At 40.8% G+C, this 21,292-nt stretch overlaps 1 protein-coding gene across 1 annotated transcript in view; it reads right to left on the reverse strand.

Moving 5' to 3' along the window:
* FIG4 (FIG4 phosphoinositide 5-phosphatase) overlaps window positions 1-21,292 on the reverse strand; it is a 127,755-nt gene that overhangs the window by 61,966 nt on the left and 44,497 nt on the right. Inside the window, exons 8-15 of the mRNA XM_036872062.1 lie at window positions 20,553-20,653; window positions 19,135-19,297; window positions 18,594-18,691; window positions 10,954-11,087; window positions 9,573-9,689; window positions 7,739-7,784; window positions 6,242-6,390; window positions 5,077-5,243 (exon numbers count right to left, since the gene is read on the reverse strand). Coding sequence (XP_036727957.1) covers window positions 5,077-5,243; window positions 6,242-6,390; window positions 7,739-7,784; window positions 9,573-9,689; window positions 10,954-11,087; window positions 18,594-18,691; window positions 19,135-19,297; window positions 20,553-20,653 — 975 coding nt within the window. The remainder of the gene's footprint in view (window positions 1-5,076; window positions 5,244-6,241; window positions 6,391-7,738; window positions 7,785-9,572; window positions 9,690-10,953; window positions 11,088-18,593; window positions 18,692-19,134; window positions 19,298-20,552; window positions 20,654-21,292) is intronic.

Here is a 21,292-nt window from a genome sequence, read left to right on the forward strand (position 1 = left end):
ATCTTATCTTTTTATTTTTTTCTTATAATAGGATTTCAGTTCAACAAGCTTCAGGAAATAAAAAGTCAGGCTTACCCAAATATAAATGTAAAAAAAAAAAATTAGAAAGAGCTTGACAGGGTCCTTCAGTGAATTATAATTACAAAGTTCTTCCTAATATCCAAAGGGAGTACCTAGGTACCTATTCTTTCCTTGTTGGCGTCCTATAACTGCTTATGTAGCCAGTTATATTAGAAACCAAAGGACATTTCTTAGAGACAAACCCCAGAAGATGGTAATATGTGAAGCCTCAAGAACAGGTTTTATTAAAATGAGCGTGAAAGGGAGTCAGGTGGGTGATGCACATAGCATCAATCTGTCTATATGAACCAAGGATAAAATTCCTAACAACCTAATTTCAAGTACCTTCCTGCCTACCCCAGAGGCATAACATGAGGAGATTAACTTTTACAAAGTTATCTTGAGTGCTTTAAAGAAAATGGTTCTATTACTATATCACCATTATATAATATCCATTGTAACTTAAAAGTAAGTTGTACACCCCAATGACACCATGCTTCTTAAAATAAAGAAGTCTATTTTAGCCACATTATTCATAAAATAATTCCTTTCATAATAGTTCCTCTTTCAGTTGTGCATAATTTTGCTTTACCTTTCCATCACGTGCATGTTACTTATTCATGACCATCTTCTGTTTTTTAATGGTTCTCCTTTCTTTTTTAATCATGCACAGCTACACATTCATTCTCTGTGCTCTAATCTTATTGAAAAACACATTACCTGGGCTTCCCTGGTGGCACAGTGGTTAGGAATCCGCCTGCCAATGCAGTGGACATGGCTTGAGTCCTGGTCTGGGAAGATCCCACGTGCCACGAAGCAACTAAGCCTGTGCGCCACAACTACTGAGCCTATGCTCTAGAGCCCGCGAGCCACAACTACTGAAGCCCACATGCCTAGAGCCCGTGCTCCGCAACAAGAGAAGCCACCACAATGAGAAGCCCACGCACTGCAGTGAAGAGTAGGCCCCGCTCGCCGCAACTAGAGAAAGCCCGCACACAGCAACGAAGACCCAATGCAGCCAAAAATAAATAAATAAAACAAATAAATTTATTTAAAAAAAAAACCACATTACTCGATCCTTAAGTGTCAATAATGACTCCCAATTCAGGGACAACCATGACAGGAGAGGGCAGAGAGTGGACGACCCTTTCCATCAGGGCAGTTTTAAACCTTTTTCATGATAACACACACCGAGAGGTACACGTATTTGTTGGCACATAACTTGCACAACTGTTACAAGTTGAACTGTGTCCCCCCCAAAAGATATGTTGAGGTCTTAAGCCCCAGTACCTATGAATATGACTCTATTTGGAAATCAAGTCTTTGCAGATATAATCCTGTTAAGATACAGTCACACTGGAGTGGGGTGGGCCCGTAATCCAGTACGACTGGTGTCCTTATAAGAAGAGACACACACACACAGGGAGGAGAACGCCACAGACACAAAAGAGGGGGAGCATGTCATGTGACACCAGAGATAGAAATTAAAGTGCTGCAAGCCAAGGATCAGCAGCAAACCACCAGAAGCTAAGAAGTAAGGATCTTCCCCTGGAGACTTCAGAGGGAGCACAGCCCTGCTGACACCTTGATTTCTGACTTCAAGCCTCCAGAACTGTGAAACAATAAATTTCTGTTGTTTTAAGCCACCCAGCTTGTGGCTGTACTTTGTTACAGAAGCCCTAGGAAACTAGTAAAACAATGAAGCGTAGCCAGTGAGATGCCTTCAGAGAGATCATCTTAAAACCATTCTAATTTATAAGAACAAGTGAAACCATGTGCTATTTTTATAATAATCAATTATTTGCAATACATGTTATAGCCAATTGGAATACATCAATAAATATTAATATCTTCATTGAGAACCACAGCAGTAGGTATAACAAAGGATGATGGGAATACTTTAATATTTTTGCTTTAGAAATCTAGAATTTAAAGTTATGCCACTGGCTTGAATTTCTAAATCTGACTTTCCTAACTCTTAGTTTTCGTTTGGATTAATATTCTTTGATTGTAAAGTTCCTAAATCCAGCTCAAGAGTCATGCATACAGAGGAATATCTAAATACTCTTAAGGTCTATAGTGGCTTTGTGGTTTATGTTATACATTGAGCTGACCCAGAGTTGTTCAATGGGCATGATTCTCAGTGAATTCGAAAGACATGATCTGAGCAGCCTAAGAGCATTACTGATAGGCTACATGTTATTAGGTTGACATACTTAGTCCTGTCAATTTTTTAATTCAGGGAAAAGGGGAAGTTGGGGAGGACACAGGGAATGAATTAACTCATGCATTTATTAATTCATTCCATAAACAGTTCTTGTGCCATGAGCAAGGCATTAGGGACACCATAGTGAAGGAGATGCTCACGGAGCTCTTGGGTGTCACGGTAGGGGCTGGGGGGACACACAACACGACTAATAGCACAGTTAACAATTTAAGTGCAATTGTGCCAAGTGCTACAAAGGTAGAGAATGTTACAAGAACAGAAACTGAGTACCTTCCTTGAGGAAGTGAAAGGAGAGTAAGCTCTAAAGCTCAAAATACTGCAGTCATGTGTTCCAGTGGGTGGAGCAAGAGCCTGTGGCAGAAGAAGCCTAACTTACTCGGGAAACAGTGAGAAGGTCCGTGTGTCTGGAGAGCAGTGATGGGGGATGGGAATGGCGTGAAACGCAGGATGGCAAGGTAGGTGGGGCCAGACCACCCAGGACCTCTAGGTCTGTCCTGCATGTCCCTCCCACACCCGCCAGGCTGCCAACCAGTTTCCGACCCCTCCATAGTGTGTAAATAGGGATGGTCTAACTTGATGTGGTGGACTCCAAAGTGACCCCCATGCTCCCCACTTCCTGCTGTTCCTGCCTTAGTGTCATAATCTGTGCTGTGTAGTGAATTGTCTCCCTAAAAAAATATATTGAAGCCCTAAACCCCAATACCCATTAATGTAATCTTATTTGAAAATAGGGTCTTTGCAGACATAATCAAGTCAAGATGATGTTATACTGAATTAGGGTAGACCCTAACCCAATATGACTGGTGTCCCTACAGGAAGAGGGAAATGTGACACAGACCTAGACACACAAAGGAAGAAGGCCATGTGACAATGGAAGCAGAGATTGAAGTGCTGCAGTTGCAAGCCAAGGAACACCAAGGACTGCTGGCAAAATATCAGCATCTAGGAAGAAGCATTCTCCTATGGGTTTCAGAGTGAACTTGGCTCTGCTAACAACTTGACATTGAACTTCTACCCCCAACTGTGAGATAAGTTTCTATTGTTTTAAGTCATCTAGTTTGTATTATTTTGTTACAACAGCCTTAGGAAACTGATACAGATTTTGCTTGTGTGTGGGTGGGACCAATGATTCGCTTCTGAGCAACGAGATATGGCAAAGTGATGGCATGTCACTCCAATGATTACATTATGTTATATAAGACTCTGTCTTGCTAGCAGACTTATTCTAGAGACCGTCTTCCCCATGCCAGCTATGAAGACGCAAGTCGCTATGAGTCCTACAAGGAACAAGTCCACATGGAACTGCAAGGAATTGAATTCCACCAACAAACACATGAGCAGGGAAGTGGATCCTTCCTGAATCAGGCCTCCAGATGAGACCACAGCCTGACTGACATCTTGACTATAGCTTTGTGAGACCCTGTGCAGAGAACCCAGCTAAACTGTGCTTGGAATTCTGACCCAGAGAAATCATGAGATAATGAATACATGTTGTTTTGAGCTGCTAACTTTTTAGTAATTTGTTAGATAGCACAGAAAACTAATACGCTTGAACAGTAGTATACCAAACTGTTAGTAGTAGTTTAGCCTTTGCATTCTCTCTGGGCATAGGAAATGCTGAAAGCTGACTCTTTTATGGACATTTTCACGCACTCTTCTGAGGTTCCCAACACTGGGGACTCTCCTGCAGTTCCCTTGGTGTGAGCACATGTATCTTTTCACATCAGGCATTTTCTTGCTACTCCTTCCTTGGGAATCCAGTGATCACTTCCTGGTTCCTGCTGCTACGGTCCCTCTGGCCAGGACCTATGCCAACACCATGCCAGCACTCTCCCCCATGAGGCCTACCTCTGGGCACCTATAAACACTCAAGGATCCTTTGGCCTAACCAACTCTGGGAGGGTAGGCCATTCCCAACATGGCAGCACTCTCCTCAGCCTGTCCCTCTGCTTCAGCTTTGCTACACAGCAGTCCAAAGCCAACAGCTCCATGGGGTCCCTCCAACAACAGAACACTACATTAAGCTTGTCCAAAGTCCTAGTTCTCTCTAGGCTGGAGGTGAAGGAGTAGGGGTGGGTGACAGTCACTGCATGGCAACAGTGCACTCCAAAGACTCTCTTTACCAATCTCTTCTCCACATTCTGTAAACGTTTTTATCTTTGATCTGGTTCAGGAGTCCAAGACTCACAGAATCAGCCTGAGCACTTCCTTTATAAATTCTGTGCGTGGGATCTGTCTCACAATCACTTTGGTCTGTGATATCTACTGTTTTCGAAATCCCATCAGAATGGAGGCAGGAAAAGTGCCATTTTAACCACCTGTTTCTTTTAGTATTCCCAAGTCATAAAATAAGAAAAGAGTAAAATTCAGTGTTAATGTTACAACTCATTTCTAGCTGACATTTAAAAGAATCAGTGATATTTACATTCTTAGACAATTGTTAAAATGATGAACTCTATTTGAAATAATTACTCAACACTCTTGAACAAATTTATCTATGTCTTGCAAGCAGAAATTCAGAACGAGGCAGAAGCCAAGGAATCAAATATTCTCAAGTACGTAAAAGCTCTAATTATGGGTGGCCAAAGTGCCCTATTTAAAATACAAAGTTTATTCATTCATTTACTGAACAAATATTTACTGAGTACCTCCTAAGTGACAGACTGTTTTATTTAAACTTATAAAATATTTAATTTTGACTTTACTTATCCAGTTAGCTTAAAAAAAAAGTATAAGAGAAAAATGCACATCAGGATAAGTTTTAGAAATGCGTATTACTCCAGAATTACCTGAAAAAGCATTGCTGTAATATCTAGACAGGGTCTGCATGATGTCTTTTGAGTGCTGGGTCCACGGCGCTATCTTTCTGTAGGTTTTTACACGATGAACAAGTTGGGAACCACCATACTGAAGGGACAGGGTATCCCCATGATCTTCATAGAGTTCCTCAAATAACCTAAGCAAAACACACAAACACTAAAGAATTTCACCCAAAGTATTACACACGTATTCACTTAGCCGTGGACTCAAAACAAGTATTTTACTTTATGAATTCCTCTAAGCCTTTCTTTTCAAGTAGACTCTTCAACATCTTGAAGATATATGCACATGCAAAATATATTATATTTTATAGTAATGGTCTAATAAGCAACAAAGTCAAAGAAAATGCTATTAAAAAAAAAAAAAAAAAAAAAAGCAGGGGCACCAAAAGCATACCCCACCAAAGCCAGACCAAGGTGGTTTTAACTCTATTAAAAGAATCCTAACTTTCTGCAGCCTGCCAAATCAATTTACCTCCCACGACAGAAATTTCTGTTCTCTCTGAATTGCCTTTGGGAAAAAGGACATGCTCTTGTCACAAACAAACCATATTCTTTCCTAGAAATACACGTTTGAAACTTATGTTTCTTCAAGTGCCTGTTAAAGACTTTTTAATGTAGTGATATCTGAGGACCTGGCCATTTGTAAGCTCATCACTTTTTTTTGACAGAGCCTTTATGATTATCTCAGAGGACCTATAACAGCGATCACTGCATTTTCAAGAAATGGTACTTCACGCAATGTCATGGACCCAATGGACAGTGAAGAAACAGTATTCCTTACTGAAGAATCAATCTTTTATCTGTCTTATATGTTTAATTCAAAATATATGAAGGCTTACTACTTTTTTTTTCCTAATGCAGTCTGGCTTTGTTTTTTAAGAAACCCACTAGTTTGGATTTATCTAAAGTACATAATGTTTATTGATAATTAACACAAATAGGAAAATAAAAACCATGGTAGCAATACACAAGGCTTTAACAGAAATATATATTACCAAATTAATTTGAGTAATGTCTTTTAACAACATAGTTTTTGAGAAGCTGAAAGGAGAAACAAGTTCATAAAAGTCCTTATTAATCAGGTTTGCTTTCTGTCATTAACAGCATTCGAAAGGCAGAAAATAAGGCTTACCTAACTGCATCTGTATCAAATTGTAGATTTGGTTTGTCAATTAAGCCCAAGGAATACAGCTGATAAGCCAGCGCACATTTTCCCACCATAAACTGTGCTGTGTTGGTGCGATCCAAACAGTCCACACAGTTGGTTCGAAGAACACCAGTCTAAAGAGAAACACCTTGAACTGTCATTCATTATTCAGTCACCAAAACTACCTCCATCCTACTTTAGATTTCTTTAAGCAGTAGAAGATAGCTGTACGCAGGGTATTATTCCTGAACAAATAATGAAGAACATTTTTTTTCATTATAAAAGGTTATATTTGCTGTTCACTTAATACTGCTGCAACAGCATCGTTGCACCCTCTAGTCTATATTTGAATTATTTTCTTGAGTTTAACAAGATAAAAATAGCTAACATTTTCCACATGTATCAATTAGTAAAATATGTGCTTTTTTCCCTGATCTATCTCCTTTACTGTACAAACTAAAATATTCAGTGGGTGAGGCCATTTCATTCTTTTTTTTTTTTAATTTATTTATTTATTATTTTTAGCTGTGTGGGGTCTTCGTTTCTGTGTGAGGGCTTTCTCTAGTTGCGGCGAGTGGGGGCCACTCTTCATTGCGGTGCGCGGGCCTCTCACTATCGCGGCCTCTCTTGTTGCGGAGCACAGGCTCCAGACGCGCAGGCTCAGTAGTTGTGGCTCACGGGCCCAGTTGCTCCGTGGCATGTGGGATCTTCCCAGACCAGGGCTCAAACCCGTGTCCCCTGCATCGGCAGGCAAATTCTCAGCCACTGCGCCACCAGGGAAGCCCACATTCTTAAAGCATTAATTAATATATATACTGTTGTATTTGGCTCATTTTCCAAAGTCTTTCTAATTTATTCTTCTCACATTTCTGTTTATGTTTCTATTTCCAATAACAAAATTTATACTATATAGAAAAAAATCTGTGGGCGATTATTATTTCAGCTACACATCCTTTGCAAGAGTTAAACACTAGCAGTAAGGCTTTTAAAACTCATTCTCAGGACTTCCCTGGTGGCGCAGTGGTTAAGAATCTGCCTGCCAGTGCAGGGGACACGGCTTCGAGCCCTGGTCCAGGAAGATCCCACATGCCGCAGAGCAACTAAGCTCGTGCGCCACAATTACTGAGCCCGCGCTCTTAGAGCCTGCAAGCCACAACTACTGAAGCCCACGTGCCACAACTACTGAAGCCCACACACCTAGAGCCCGTGCTCCACAACAAGGGAAGCCACCGCAATGAGAAGCCCGTGTACCACAACGAAGCATAGCCCCTGCTCACCGCCACTAGAAAAAACCAGCACGCAGCAACGAAGACCCAACGCAGCCAAAAATAAATAAATAAACATATAAAAAAAAAAAACCTCATTCTCAAATGATTAATAATTTTGCATTCAATAAGAAGTATCTCTCCATGGTTGCTTTCAGAAAACATAATACACTGTGGATACAGATTCTATTCATTATTAATACAATGTCATCTATACCTGCAGGCGACCAGTGGAAATCACACATCCTCCTAGTTCATTCCACCTGTGTTTAAAAATACATGCTTTAATTAAACATTTTAATAACATAATCTATATTCATATTTGGTACTAGCTCTTTATTAAGAATCAAAGTAATAGGGCTGAATGCCTCTGAATAATCAGCTGATTCAGTTTACTTTCATTCTCTCAGGAAAGTGAATATGCAAGTCACAGAGCTGGAACGCTATCCATGCTCTAAAGGGAGACCAGGAAAGGAGCATCTTAACCTGCTCCAGCCCTACACTCTTAGCATTTTGTCACCCATGTTCAACCAAAATCTCTCATGCTTTAATTTAAGCCCATTTCCTGTTTGGTCTCTACAGACATGACTAATAATTGCAGGGCAACTTTATAATAAAATCTTCCAAGCCTGATCCTTCTCCCCTCAACGTTAGGAGGCCCCACCTCCTCCAGCTTTTCTTCATGGAGCTTTGTTACAGTCCTTCGGTTGTTTTTACAGTCTTCCTTATTATTTTCTTTCCTACATACTTTCTCCACATGCTAATGAATGCCTGGGGAAATGTTCTTATTACATAAGTACTATATAATGATATTACTATTTTAATTATTTAAAATATTTTAATTATTTAAAACAAGGTGCAGTGCAGAAAAGAATTAACACAGCAGGCCTGACTGCTATCCTCAGAAAGGCCTGCTTATAAGGCTGGCCCTCGGCTGGAGTCTGGAACTTCAGTTTCCACCATTCCCAGAACAGACAAGAGTGGCTCAATGTGCCTAAGCCGTCTGTAGAAACAACATGGTTTGCTGAACATCCTTTCCTTCTGCGAGTCTGAAATTTTGGAAGCTGCCAGGCAGAGGCTGCCTATAGGACCACCTCCAATAAAAACCCTGGCACCAAGTCTTTCGTCATCTCCCCTGGTTGGCAACATTTCACACACTCACCGTCACAAGTCGCTGGGGGAATTAGCGCTCTCTGTGTGCCTCTACCAGGAGAGGACTCTGGAAGCATGCCCCTGATTTCCTCTGGACTTCACCCCATGTGCCTTTTCCCTTGGCTAATTTTGCTTTGTTTTGTTTGGTAGTAATAAATCATAGCCAAGAGAACAACAATATGCTGGGTCCTTTGAGTTCTCCTAGTGAATCACTGAGCCTGGGAGTGGTCTTGAGGACCCTGGTCACAGGTGCCTCGAAATTCAAACTATAACAAAAGGATGACTTGCAAAGACGTACACATTAGTAGTTGGTTGTTTTTTGTTTTTGCTTTGTGTGTGTGTGTGTGTGTGTGTGTGTGTGTGTGTGTGTGTGTTTACCATTATAGTTAACTTTACTAACTGAAAATAAAATACTGGAAATATATAATATTGGTCCCTTAAAAGATAAAGCACATTTGCTTGATCTGAAGGAGCTCACAGAGTAGTAATGAGGAAAGACTTGTGAGCAACTAACTATAATACAATGATACATTTTCATTAAAACGTTAGTTTAAACACTAATGTATACACTGGTTTATTAGAAAAATTTTCCTGCTCCTATTTAATACTGAAGAATAGAATTCATTACAGAAAATTTTACTTTACAGAAATATTTTATGTAATGTTTATTCTAAGAAGCAAGAGATTCCATGGCTTCCATCTCAGGGTATATACCCGCAGAGGAAACTGCATGCCATCATGAACGTTCGTTCCACAGTCACATGGGCTGCGTGTCTTGTCTCCCCAAAGGAATAAAGTCATCCATCTTCCAAGGAGTCAAACTGCTCATATTTAGAATATTTTTTATCTGTAAGAGCAAAATTCTTGATTTCTTTTAGGTTTTAAAACACCATACATACTTTTCATCTGGCCGCAAAATGCTACAGTATGAATCAGGGCGGTTTACAAAGAAACCTGTTTTCTTCACCACACTTTCTGCAATCACGTTCAGGCGATCCAGAACATTACACAGCTTGCTGCGGGCAAGGAGGAAGAATGAGAGAAGTGAGAAGAGCCCACGTCTTAATACATATTTATTCTCACATCTAAAGCAAAATCTACAGTAATGATACTCAGGGATTTAATTTTTAAAATGTCTGGTTTGTACTCAATAGGAACATTGTAAGAATTAATTTCTAGAATGCAATATGTACTCAATAACTAGCAAGATTTGGTGCAAGGAGACATGAAGGGCCTGTAACTCGATAGCAACTATTGGCAAACCTTAAACTCGGCACATGACATCCCCCTGCAAGAGCTTTTCCCAAAGCCTTTCACTCCCCAAGAGTGCAGTCAGTTAAATATGGATTCATGAAATGTGAAGAGAGCACAATGCACAGTGCGGTGGCAAGGGAAGAAAACACTGGAAAATAAATTACTACTAATGGCACCAACCTGCAACCAGGCTTATACTCTGGGAAAGTATGTGTGTGTGTGTGTGTGTATGTGTATGTTTGTGTGTGTGCACACGTGCATGTATCTAACTACATAAAATGATTCAGAAAAAAGTACAATGAGTCAAGTGCAAAACAATACAGTGACATTTAAAAATAACGGAGACCTCAATATGAGCCTAATGTTTGTATGACCCCTAGTAAATGAATGCAAGTTCCTTGGATGAGATGAGTTTTGAATCAGATCTTGAGAGAGAGGTGGGAAAGCAGCCAGTGGAGGGCAGGGGGAAACAACAATAGGAACAAAGGTTCCAGAATTGGACCTTGGTTGCTGCACTGGGGACAGAACATGAAGGTTAGCTTTTCAGGAACAGAACAGCCCTGGGAATAAAGAAGAAGTTATACATTCTGGAACCAACCAGGTGATGGGGCTTTAACATTACACTAAGGGGTTTGGATTTACTATAAACAGTCAAGAGTTAGTGCTGGTTCATCCATGCATGAGATAATCTGAAAGTGGTGTCTGAGAAAGTGATTAAACAGGGAGAAAGAATGAAATAGAAAAAAGTGAAACTAATGCCTTTAAGGAAAAGTAGCAGAGTAAAGATGTTCTGAGGTCACTAGATACTTCAAAGAGAATTTCTAAATGGTAAAAATGGTGGGCAAAAAGAATTTGGTCAACTAATTTAAGCCCTCAAATTATACACCAGCAGTTAAACAGCCCCTCAAGCCGGTTCACAAAGGAAATGAAAAAAGTAACATTCACTTTAGCAGAGAGATCAGCTTCCTGCTATTTTACATCACAAGAAGAGGAAAATATAACCAGACGTTATGAGCATCTGCTCACCTTTTGGTGTACTTGGCCATATCCCAAGGAATATAAATAATCCTGTGCTCGGGAGGCAAAAACTGGTTGAGGTAGGTCACAGCAGCTACGAGTTCTTCACTCAGAATTCTCTCATGCTTTCTTTTCTCTCGTTCCTTTACCAAAAATTAAACATTTTCAGTGTTCTAACTACCTTAAATCAGAGGAACAGACTTTTTTTTTTTTTTTTAATTATTAGCACCTTTAATTATTATTTATTTATTTATTTATTTTTGGCTGTGTTGGGTCTTCATTTCTGTGCGAGGGCTTTCTCTAGTTGCACCAAGCGGGGGCCACTCTTCATCGCGGTGCGCGGGCCTCTCACTATCGCGGCCTCTCTTGTTGCGGAGCACAGGCTCCAGACGCGCAGGCTCAGTAGTTGTGGCTCACGGGCCCAGTTGCTCCGCGGCATGTGGGATCTTCCCAGACCAGGGCTCGAACCCGTGTCCCCTGCATTGGCAGGCAGATTCTCAACCACTGCGCCACCAGGGAAGCCCAGAGGAACAGACTTTTAACATAACTTTGCCACTAAGACAAAAAGCTGAAGTGCTAAATATACAATAATGAAACCTACCTACTCAAATTAAAATAATATAAATGCAAAGAAATAAATGCATCACTGAATTACAGTCAACAGATAGTGAGCATTAAAGACTCAAGGAGATCAGATTTCTTCCTCATAACCTCCTACAGTCCCAAGAAGCCCAGCTCACCCTACACAGGCCTGTTCTACACACTCCACACTCCACACTCCACTTCGGCAAAGGAGAACTTCCCAAGGACCAGAAGAAAGGAACCTCCAACCCCAGCCAGCTAAGGACCAGAGAGAATCAACTGGGCCTACATGGCTAATCCCCAAACTGGCAGAGCCGAGGACGCTTTCGCAGGCTCCATAGGCTTTTTTTTTTTTTGGCTGCGTTGGGTCTTCGTTGCTGTGCGCGGGCTTTCTCTAGTTGCGGCGAGCGGGGGCTACTCTTCGTTGCGGTGCGCAGGCTTCTCATTGCGGTGGCTTCTCTTGTTGTGGAGCACGGGCTCTAGGCGTGTGGGCTTCAGTAGTTGCAGCACACGGGCTCAGTAGTTGTGGCTCACGGGCTCTAGAGCGCAGGCTCAGTAATTGCGACGCGGGCTTAGTTGCTCCGCGGCATGTGGGATCTTCCCGGACCAGGGCTTGAACCTGTGTCTCCTGCACTGGCAGGCAGATTCTTAACCACTGGGCCACCAGGGAAGTCCCGTTCATAGGCTTTTAAACTTGGCTTTCATAAAATCCCCGTGAGGAAGCCAAGGCAGCCATGTCTTCCCCTTTTACACTGTGGCTGGATGAACTGAAGCTGGGAGGCGTTCCTGGGACTAAACCTGACTGCCCTCCTCCTTGCCTGCTGTAGCTCCTTAGACATCATACTGCCTCCCATGCAAGAGGAGCTGGTGCATAGCGTCCAGCTTTGTGGTTGGAGTGCTGGCTCTGCCTCTTACCAGCCACATGGCCTTGAGCAAGGTTCTCAACTTTCCTGGGCCTCCATTTCTTCATCTGTAAAATGGGTAACAGTAGTATCTCCCTTAAAGGATTAATGTGAGGTTTAAATGAGATGAAACATGATAGTTTCTTATCAGAGCATATGACACACGGTAAGGATTAATAAAAATTAACTTTATTGTTATCCTGATCAGGACTTCACATAGAAACAAACAAAAAACAATTAATTCAGCAATATGGATACAGCACTGAGGTACTATTGCTGGCATCAAAATAGGTCTACAGTTTTCAACCACGGTGATTACTTTTCAACTGTCATGAATTTAATTAGATAATCACTGAGGAAACAGAAAAAGGGTATCTATTTTGCACAGCTGTATATATGGAGGAATTAGATAAGAATTGATTAAGAACAGCATTAAATCAGTTTGGGATGAACAAATATTTAGCTTATTTTTACATCTGAGGAAATTAAATTGTATACCTGTAATTTTCTCAAAAGCACTTTAAGCCAACTAGAGAAACAAAAAGTTTTTGAATTTCTTCTATCAAATCTGACATTTAATGAGATGGAGAGATAAGGTTATTTCATCAACTTTCAATCATCTCTATGTAAAGAATCTGCTTTATGCATTTTCTGCCCACAGTGGATTAGCAAGTGGATTGTTTCATCGACCTTCTTTGGTCACAGACCCCTTTGACAACCAGATGAAAACTTCACATATGCAAGTGATTGTTTCAAAGGGTTCAGAGACATCCCCCAATGGCCGTCCATGGCCCCCAGATTAAAGTCCTCTGATGTACAACGACATCAGATCCCTGGCTGGCTTCCTATTGATCCCCAGTAGCAGCACTGACAGTATAAGGATTGCTGCAAAATGTCTGACAAGCAGTGTCTCAAACCTCCACATGGTGGAGTGGAGGGAGGGCAGGAGATAGTGCACAACACAGGGCAAAGAGAAAAGAAATCAAGAAAAGTATTCCACTTTAGACACGTCATACGGAGGCAGAATAAAAAGTGAACATCCGTGGGCTTCCCTGGTGGTGCAGTGGTTGAGAATCTGCCTGCTAGTGCAGGGGACACGGGTTTGAGCCCTGGTCTGGGAAGATCCCACATGCCGCGGAGCAACTAGGCCCGTGAGCCACAACTACTGAGCCTGCGCATCTGGAGCCTGTGCTCCGCAACAAGAGAGGCCGCGACAGTGAGAGGCCCACGCACTGCGATGAAGAGTGGCCCCCGCTTGCCACAACTAGAGAAAGCCCTCGCACAGAAACGAAGACCCAATGCAGCCAAAAATAAATTAATTAATTAAAAAAAAAAAAAAGAAAGAAATCCTGATCACCAACCTGAAATTAGCCCTTAGCATTGCCTGGAGGTCTCTGGTCAATCCACCCTCGCACATACATGAAGGCTGTGAAACTTCCACCACCCTCAAACCTCTGCTCTGAGCAGGTGACCTTCCCTCTTATCTTAAGGAGAAGTTACAGTCATCAGGAAGGAGCATGTGTGCATACACAACACACACACACACACACACACACACACACACACACACACACACACACACACACACACACACACACACACACACACACACACACACACACACACACACACACACACACACACACACACACACACCCTTACTATTCTCTGTCCTCCCATTAAAATAATTCCTCTCTCCATGTTTCAGATTTCCTCCTTTCTGAAGCACATGATGCCCCTGATCGTCCTTTCTCTCTCCTGTGTTTTATACCTCTCAAGGATCCCAAATGGATCCTTCCCACAGGCTTTTAAACACATCATTATGCTCTCTTAAAAAAAAAACAACAACATACTGATGAAAACACCAACTCTTCATTTCTCATTAGGTATTTCATTTCCCCAGGACTAGGGAAGTCCTCCTACAGCTCAGTCCACTTCAGTCAGTGCTCTCACTGTTGGTAACACCAAGGAGCATATTTTCTGTTTTCATCTTACTTGACCTGTCAGCAGCCTTTGCCACTGTTGATTGCTTACTTCCTTCATCACGAAACACACTTTCTCTTAGTTGTCATAATGCAGCGCTCACCTGGTTTTCCTCGTACTTTTCTGTCTGTTCTTTCCCAGGCTCCTTTACAGACTCCGCCTGCTCTAACTGGACATTAAGAGCTGGGGGGTCCTCAAGACAAGACTGGAGGCTCTTCCCTCTTCTCACTCTGTACCCTCTATATGGGTATCACCTCCATGCCCATGTCTTCAAATATCGCTGGGACACACATGAGCCACAAAATCACATCTCAGCCCAGACCTCTCTCCTGAGCTTCTATCTCACACACTGGCCACCCACTTGCCAGCTTCTCTGACAGGACTCAACCCATCTCAAACCTCAGCACATCCAAACCGTACTCACCATCTTCCCTCACAGGCTGAGTCCATGATCCCCGGCTCAGTGAATGGCATCACCATCCATCCAGCTGATACTCGCCAGAAACCTAGGAATCAAGCCTGACATCTCCTTCTCCCTCATCTCAGACCCAGCTCATCACCGAGTCTACTGCCTGTGTCCACTTCTCTCCACCTCTACCACACCACCCGAGTTTAGGCCAGTTACCCTTTTCTGGATAATTCTAACAGCCACCTATGTGGTCTTCCAACATAGACTTTAGCCTTGTACCAATCCATTCATTCTCTAGGTTGAGGTCAGGATGATCTTTTCAAAACAGAAATCTGATCACCATTCTCTCAACCATACAAAACCTTCAATGGTTTTGGAAAGTCAGGATAAAGACCAGACTCATTAACACACCCTACAAGGCTCTGCATGTCTGGCAAAACTCCCTCATCTTCTGGGACCCAGCCAGACAGGCCTTTTCTTCCTTAAATCTACCATATCCCTTCCTGTCTCAGGGCCTTTGTACCTGCTGTTCTCTTTCTTCTTGGCCTTGTTAATGCCTCTTCGCTCAGGCTGAGCTGACTCATCACTTCCTCAGGGAAGACTTCTTTCCCCTTATAAGCTCTCATAGCATCGTAACCCTGTGTTGGTACCTCTGCATCACTTCACCATCTCCTCTGTTAGACTGGTAGCCCTGGGAAGGCAGCGACTGCTTCTATGATTGCGCTGGCACAAAGGAAACCTTCAAAACTGCTTGTCAAATGGTGGACTAAATGGACATAGGATTCCTTGGTTTTTAATTAAATTGAATTATACTTACTAACCAACTTCTCAGAATAATCTCAGATACTACTAGTTTGTCGGCCAACTGCCACAAACATAATATAACAAAACCCTTGCTTTTCATACACTCAGAGTTTTCCTGGCCACAGAATGAGATTCTTCCATTTCATTTTGTTGCAACAGAGACAGCTATGATTTCTTTGTTTTTAAAATATAAAATTCAGTATTATTTTATTATTGGTTTGTGACTTCTCTTTCTGTTTTTTTTTTAACATCTTTATTGGAGTATAATTGCTTTACAACGGTGTGTTAGTTTCTGCTTTATAACAAAGTGAATCGGCTATACATATACATATATCCCCATATCTCCTCCCTCTTGTGTCATCTCCCTCTCACCCTCCCTATCCCACCCCTCTAGGTGGTCACTAAGCACTGAGCTGATCTCCCTGTGCTATGCAGCTGCTTCCCACTAGCTATCTATTTTACATTTGGTAGTGTATGTATGTCCATGCCACTCTCTCACTTCGTCCCAGCTTACCCGTCCCCCTCCCCGTGTCCTCAAGTCCATTCTCTACGTCTGTGTCTTTATTCCTGTCCTGCTGCTAGGTTCTTCAGAACCTTTTTTTTTTAAGAGTCCATATATATGTGTTAGCATACAGTATTTGTTTTTCCCTTTCTGACTTACTTCACTCTGTATGACAGTCTCTAGGTCCATCCACCTCACTACAAATAACTCAACTTCTTTTCTTTTTATGGCTGAGTAATATTCCATTGTATATATGTGCCACATCTTCTTTATCCATTCATCTGTCGATGGACACTTAGGTTGCTTCCATGTCCTGGCTATTGTAAATAGAACTGCAATGAACATTGTGGTACATGACTCTTTTTGAATTATGGTTTTCTCAGGGTATATGCCCAGTAGTGGGATTGCTGGGTTGTATGGTAGTTCTATTTTTAGTTTTTTAAGGAACCTCCATACTGTTCTCCATAGTGGCTGTATCAATTTACATTCCTGCCAACAAGCAAGAGGGTTCCCTTTTCTCCACACCCTCTCCAGCATTGTTTGTAGATTTTCTGATGATGGCCATTCTGACTGGTGTGAGGTGATACCTCATTGTAGTTTTGATTTGCATTTCTCTAATGATTAGTGATGTTGAGCATTCTTCCATGTGTTTGTTGGCAATCTGTATGTCTTCTTTGGAGAAATATCTATTTAGGTCTTCTGCCCATTTTTGGATTGGGTTGTTTGTATTTTTGATATTGAGCTGCATGAGCTGCTTGTAAATTTTGGAGATTAATTCTTTGTCAGTTGCTTCATTTGCAAATATTTTCTCCCATTGTGAGGGTTGTCTTTTCATCTTGTTTATGGTGTCCTTTGTTGTGCAAAAGCTTTTAAGTTTCATTAGGTCCCATTTGTTTATTTGTGTTTTTATTTCCATTTCTCTAGGAGGTGGGTCAAAAAGGATCTTGCTGTGATTTATGTCATAGAGTGTATGTGCCTATGTTTTCGTCTAAGAGTTTGATAGTGTCTGGCCTTACATTTAGGTCTTTAATCCATTTTGAGTTTATTTTTGTGTATGGTGTTAGGGAGTGTTAATTTCATTCTTTTACATGTAGCTGTCCAGTTCTCCCAGCACCACTTATTGAAGAGGCTGTCTTTTCTCCATTGTATACTCTTGCCTCCTTTATTAAAGATAAGGTGACCACATGTGCATGGGTTTATCTCCGGCCTTTCTATCCTGTTCCATTGATCTATATTTCTGTTTTTGTGCCAGTACCATACTGTCTTGATTACTGTAGCTTTGTAGTATAGTCTGAAGTCAGGGAGCCTGATTCCTCCAGCTCCGTTTTTCCTTCTCAAGATTGCTTTGGCTGTTCGGGGTCTTTTGTGTTTCCATACACATTGTGAAATTTTTTGTTCTAGCTCTGTGAAAAATGCCATTGGTAGTTTGACAGGGATTGCACTGAATCTGTAGATTGCTTTGGGTAGTATAGTCATTTTCACAGTGTTGATTCTTCCAATCCAAGAACATGGTATCTCTCCATCTGTTTGTATCATCTTTAATTTCTTTCATCAGTGTCTTATAGTTTTCTGCATACAGGTTTCTTGTCTCCTTAGGTAGGTTTATTCTTAGGTATTTTATTATTTTTGTTGCAATGGTAAATGGGAGTGTTCCCTTAATTTCTCTGTCAGATTTTTCATCATTAGTGTATAAGAATGCAAGATATTTCTGTGCATTAATTTTGTAACCTGCTACATTACCAAGTTCACTGATTAGCTCTAGTAGTTTTCTGGTAGCATCTTTAGGATTCTCTGTGTATAGTATCATGTCATCTGCAAACAGTGACAGTTTTACTTCTTCTTTTCCGATTTGGATTCCTTTTATTTCTTCTTATCTAGCCTCCCTGCCCTCTACCCCAGGCCTTTGACCTGACTGCCTACTCATATACACAAGATATGTTGACCAGACAGTGTACTCTGACAAGGAAGCACAGAATTATGAGGCCAGGCCACCACTCTGTCCACCCGATCCTTGAGCTACAACCACACCCAATTTCTGAATCTAGTCTTTAGATCCCATTACCACATATTATCTTGCCCAGCAGATCTTTTGGATGGTCAAAGAAAGTGGTTGTATCAAGGCTACGCTGTGCCTGTTTGATCTCCATGCTTCCTTCCCCAGGCTGTCCTAGAAGCTGAGGCAGAATTTCACCCGCACCTAGTTCACCCCAGAAAATCAGGAGACTGACATGCTCATTGCTCTCTTCCCTAGGGAACACACCACAGATTCTCCCACGTACCCAGGGAAGAGGCCACATGGAATCAGAGGCCAAAGGACAGAGGCTCAGACAGTTCAGACACCGTGAGCCATCACAGCATGATAAATCCACAAGTCTCTCCTCTGGGGAGAGGTAAAGCAGGCTTGTTAAACCCCTCCGTGTTGTCCAGTGTAATTGAATTTCATAACCAAACAGATAGCGCGTCATACCTTCACTAAATTTAAGATGATGATGGGGGAGCCAAACCTCTGAAGCATCTGGTCAAAGTGAAGGGCAGCCACATGGGCAAATGGATCTGCCTGATCCACTGGGGGGACAAAAAAAATGAGTAAGTACCATAATGAAAACTGTAAAGAAAGAATAAAAGAAGTACAGTGTTTTGTTTTGCATTATAATGTTTCAAGAAATGCAATTCAACTAATCTTCTGGTAGTTTCATGTCTCAAATTCCTCTTGAGCTTATCAATCATTCTTCATGTATTTACTGAATTTGAATGATTCTTATATTTCTGAATATAAATAATTACATTTATATTTTATAATATAAATAATTTACTAGTGGCCAAAATTTAAAATACATACATAAAAGTTATTGCATAAAAATATTAGTAGTCCTTCTTCTAAATGATCTACTTTTCAGTACTAAAACTTCATTAAAACCCAAGCATTTATGAGATTTCTGTGACAGTAGTTCACTATCTCTAAATGTGGGTAAAGAAGAGTTACTATTAAAAAAGACTGTTCTACGCACATGTAATAGGTGGCTTAGGCATCATAGTTGAAATGTCCTGAGACCAGTATAAGGGAACTGATCCTCTAACTTGCACATAAGAAGAATAACTTCCTGCAGTAAAAGACATGACAGAAGCATCGCAGAGTATTTGTTCAGTTTCCACTTCATTTGCAACATCACCCTGGAAAGAAAGGTGCATTTAAAAATATTTTATATCCTTAGAATTTTTTAATGGAAAAAATTTCAAGTACACAATGAAAATATAATTCCTAGTCTTAGAATGTTTTAAAAGAGGTAAATGTTAATCAACATTCATGTGCATATTAAAAAAAGGAAAATCATTAAAATGCAATAAAGGAAGCAATTAAAAATAGCAGAGACTAGACAAAGGAAAAATCAAATTAAATAGCTAATAATACAAGTAATAGATAGAGAACAGCTTGAGTGATATAAATGGCAGAGAAGGAGACCAAAAATAAACAATCACATGAAATTATCCAGGAGGTTAGGAAGACCAGAGAAATATAAAAATTCAATTCTGAAGACCAAGGAGGAATAAAAGGACAAAAGAAAGAGTGAGATTCAAATAAAAGATGCCTGACGGAGAGAAAAAAAAAATCGTGAGATAGCTTTACCTATAAAAGTATATGATGATATGACAAAGAATAATTTTAGAGGCATTAATAATGTACCTGTTTAATTACCCTTGAAATATTCAAAAGTAAATAATAGAGTTGCAAAATTCTGCTTTTTTCTTAAAGCACCAGTTATAACTATGTTCACTGTTGATATAATTTTAAGAACAAATGTTGCTATTTTAAGGCAGGATCAAAACCTAATGTCTTGCTCCATCTGTCTACTCAATCACACATCTGCCTAAGACTCAAGTTGTCTATTGCAAAGAGAGATGGAACACTCAAAGGACATTACATGACTGAAGGCAGGACAGATGAATTTGTTGTTATTTTCTAGGGGTGAGTAGAGAAGGAGTCTGTCTTGAGCCAAACTAAAGCAGAGGGGAGGGGGTAAAGGGTTTCCAATGCCTTGCTCTACTCAGTCTTCTTGTCAAGGATGCATTTCCAATGAGTGCTCCCCTCCATTTATTCCTTGGGTGGAGGTGCTTTGCTATTTTAGTCTCTCCACTAAATATGTACTACATTTTTTCATATATTACAGAAATGACTCATCCTCCAAAACATTAGACATTTCATAACTTCCTAAGGTATTGCATAACTCTAAGATAGTTAATTTTTCAGAATATCTGTACATTAGTCATATTTCTCACAAGTTTCCGATACTCCAGAGAATTCATTATTCTCTTGATAATGTCCCAAACTAAGAAATTCCACTTTCTAAAATTCCACTTTGCTTCATCTGTCAGCAAAGCTGATGTAAAAAGTTAAATTGCCAGCAGTGTTGTTGTTTTCCCATCTTACCTCACAGTTTGCACCTCTCTTGAGAAAACGGGTCCCAGCAAACTTACTGGATCTTCTAGCTATTAAAGTGACATACACAGGTCGTCCATAGATCAACAGCTCTTGGAAATCAAGTTAAAGCTATTTAGCACTCATGACTGTCACACCAAACCAAGAGAATCATTATACCCAATATACTTTGTCCAGTACGTTAAAGAACACCAAAAAGCTCCACCCAAGAATGGAACAACATTGGGTCTAACTGTTCTTTCCAATTATGTAGGTATTAAGGCAAAAACGAACCTCACTAAGGAGTGGTTTCCATGAACTTCAGAGGAAACGGTAACCAGATGTAGGGTTATCGGCCAAGGGAAGACCTGTGGTCCCTCCTTATAGCCAAGTAAGGATGTAAACAGGTACAACTAATCCTTCCTTAGTCTTCAGAGACCATATACCTGTCACAGTGAGCATATGTCACTTAACAGGGTGTTTAAATTATGAAGCAATAGATAACTCTGAGGGAATGGAGTTAGTATAATACAGTGAGAGCACCCAAATTTGTCACCTAACTGCAAAACTGAACACTGGGAACTGTTTAATCAAAATAAAGTTTATTAATTATGTCACCTTATTTAACTTTCTGAGTCTCCATTTCATCTTCTGTAAAATGGTATAAGTACTAAAAAAAGTAACCAATTTTATTAGGTGGCTGGGAAGACTAGGTTACGTAATGTGTGTAATGGTTACTACTGCCTGGCCTA

The sequence above is a fragment of the Balaenoptera musculus genome, chromosome 12, assembly GCF_009873245.2.
Source record: "Balaenoptera musculus isolate JJ_BM4_2016_0621 chromosome 12, mBalMus1.pri.v3, whole genome shotgun sequence".
NCBI classification, from domain to species: Eukaryota; Metazoa; Chordata; class Mammalia; order Artiodactyla; family Balaenopteridae; genus Balaenoptera; species Balaenoptera musculus.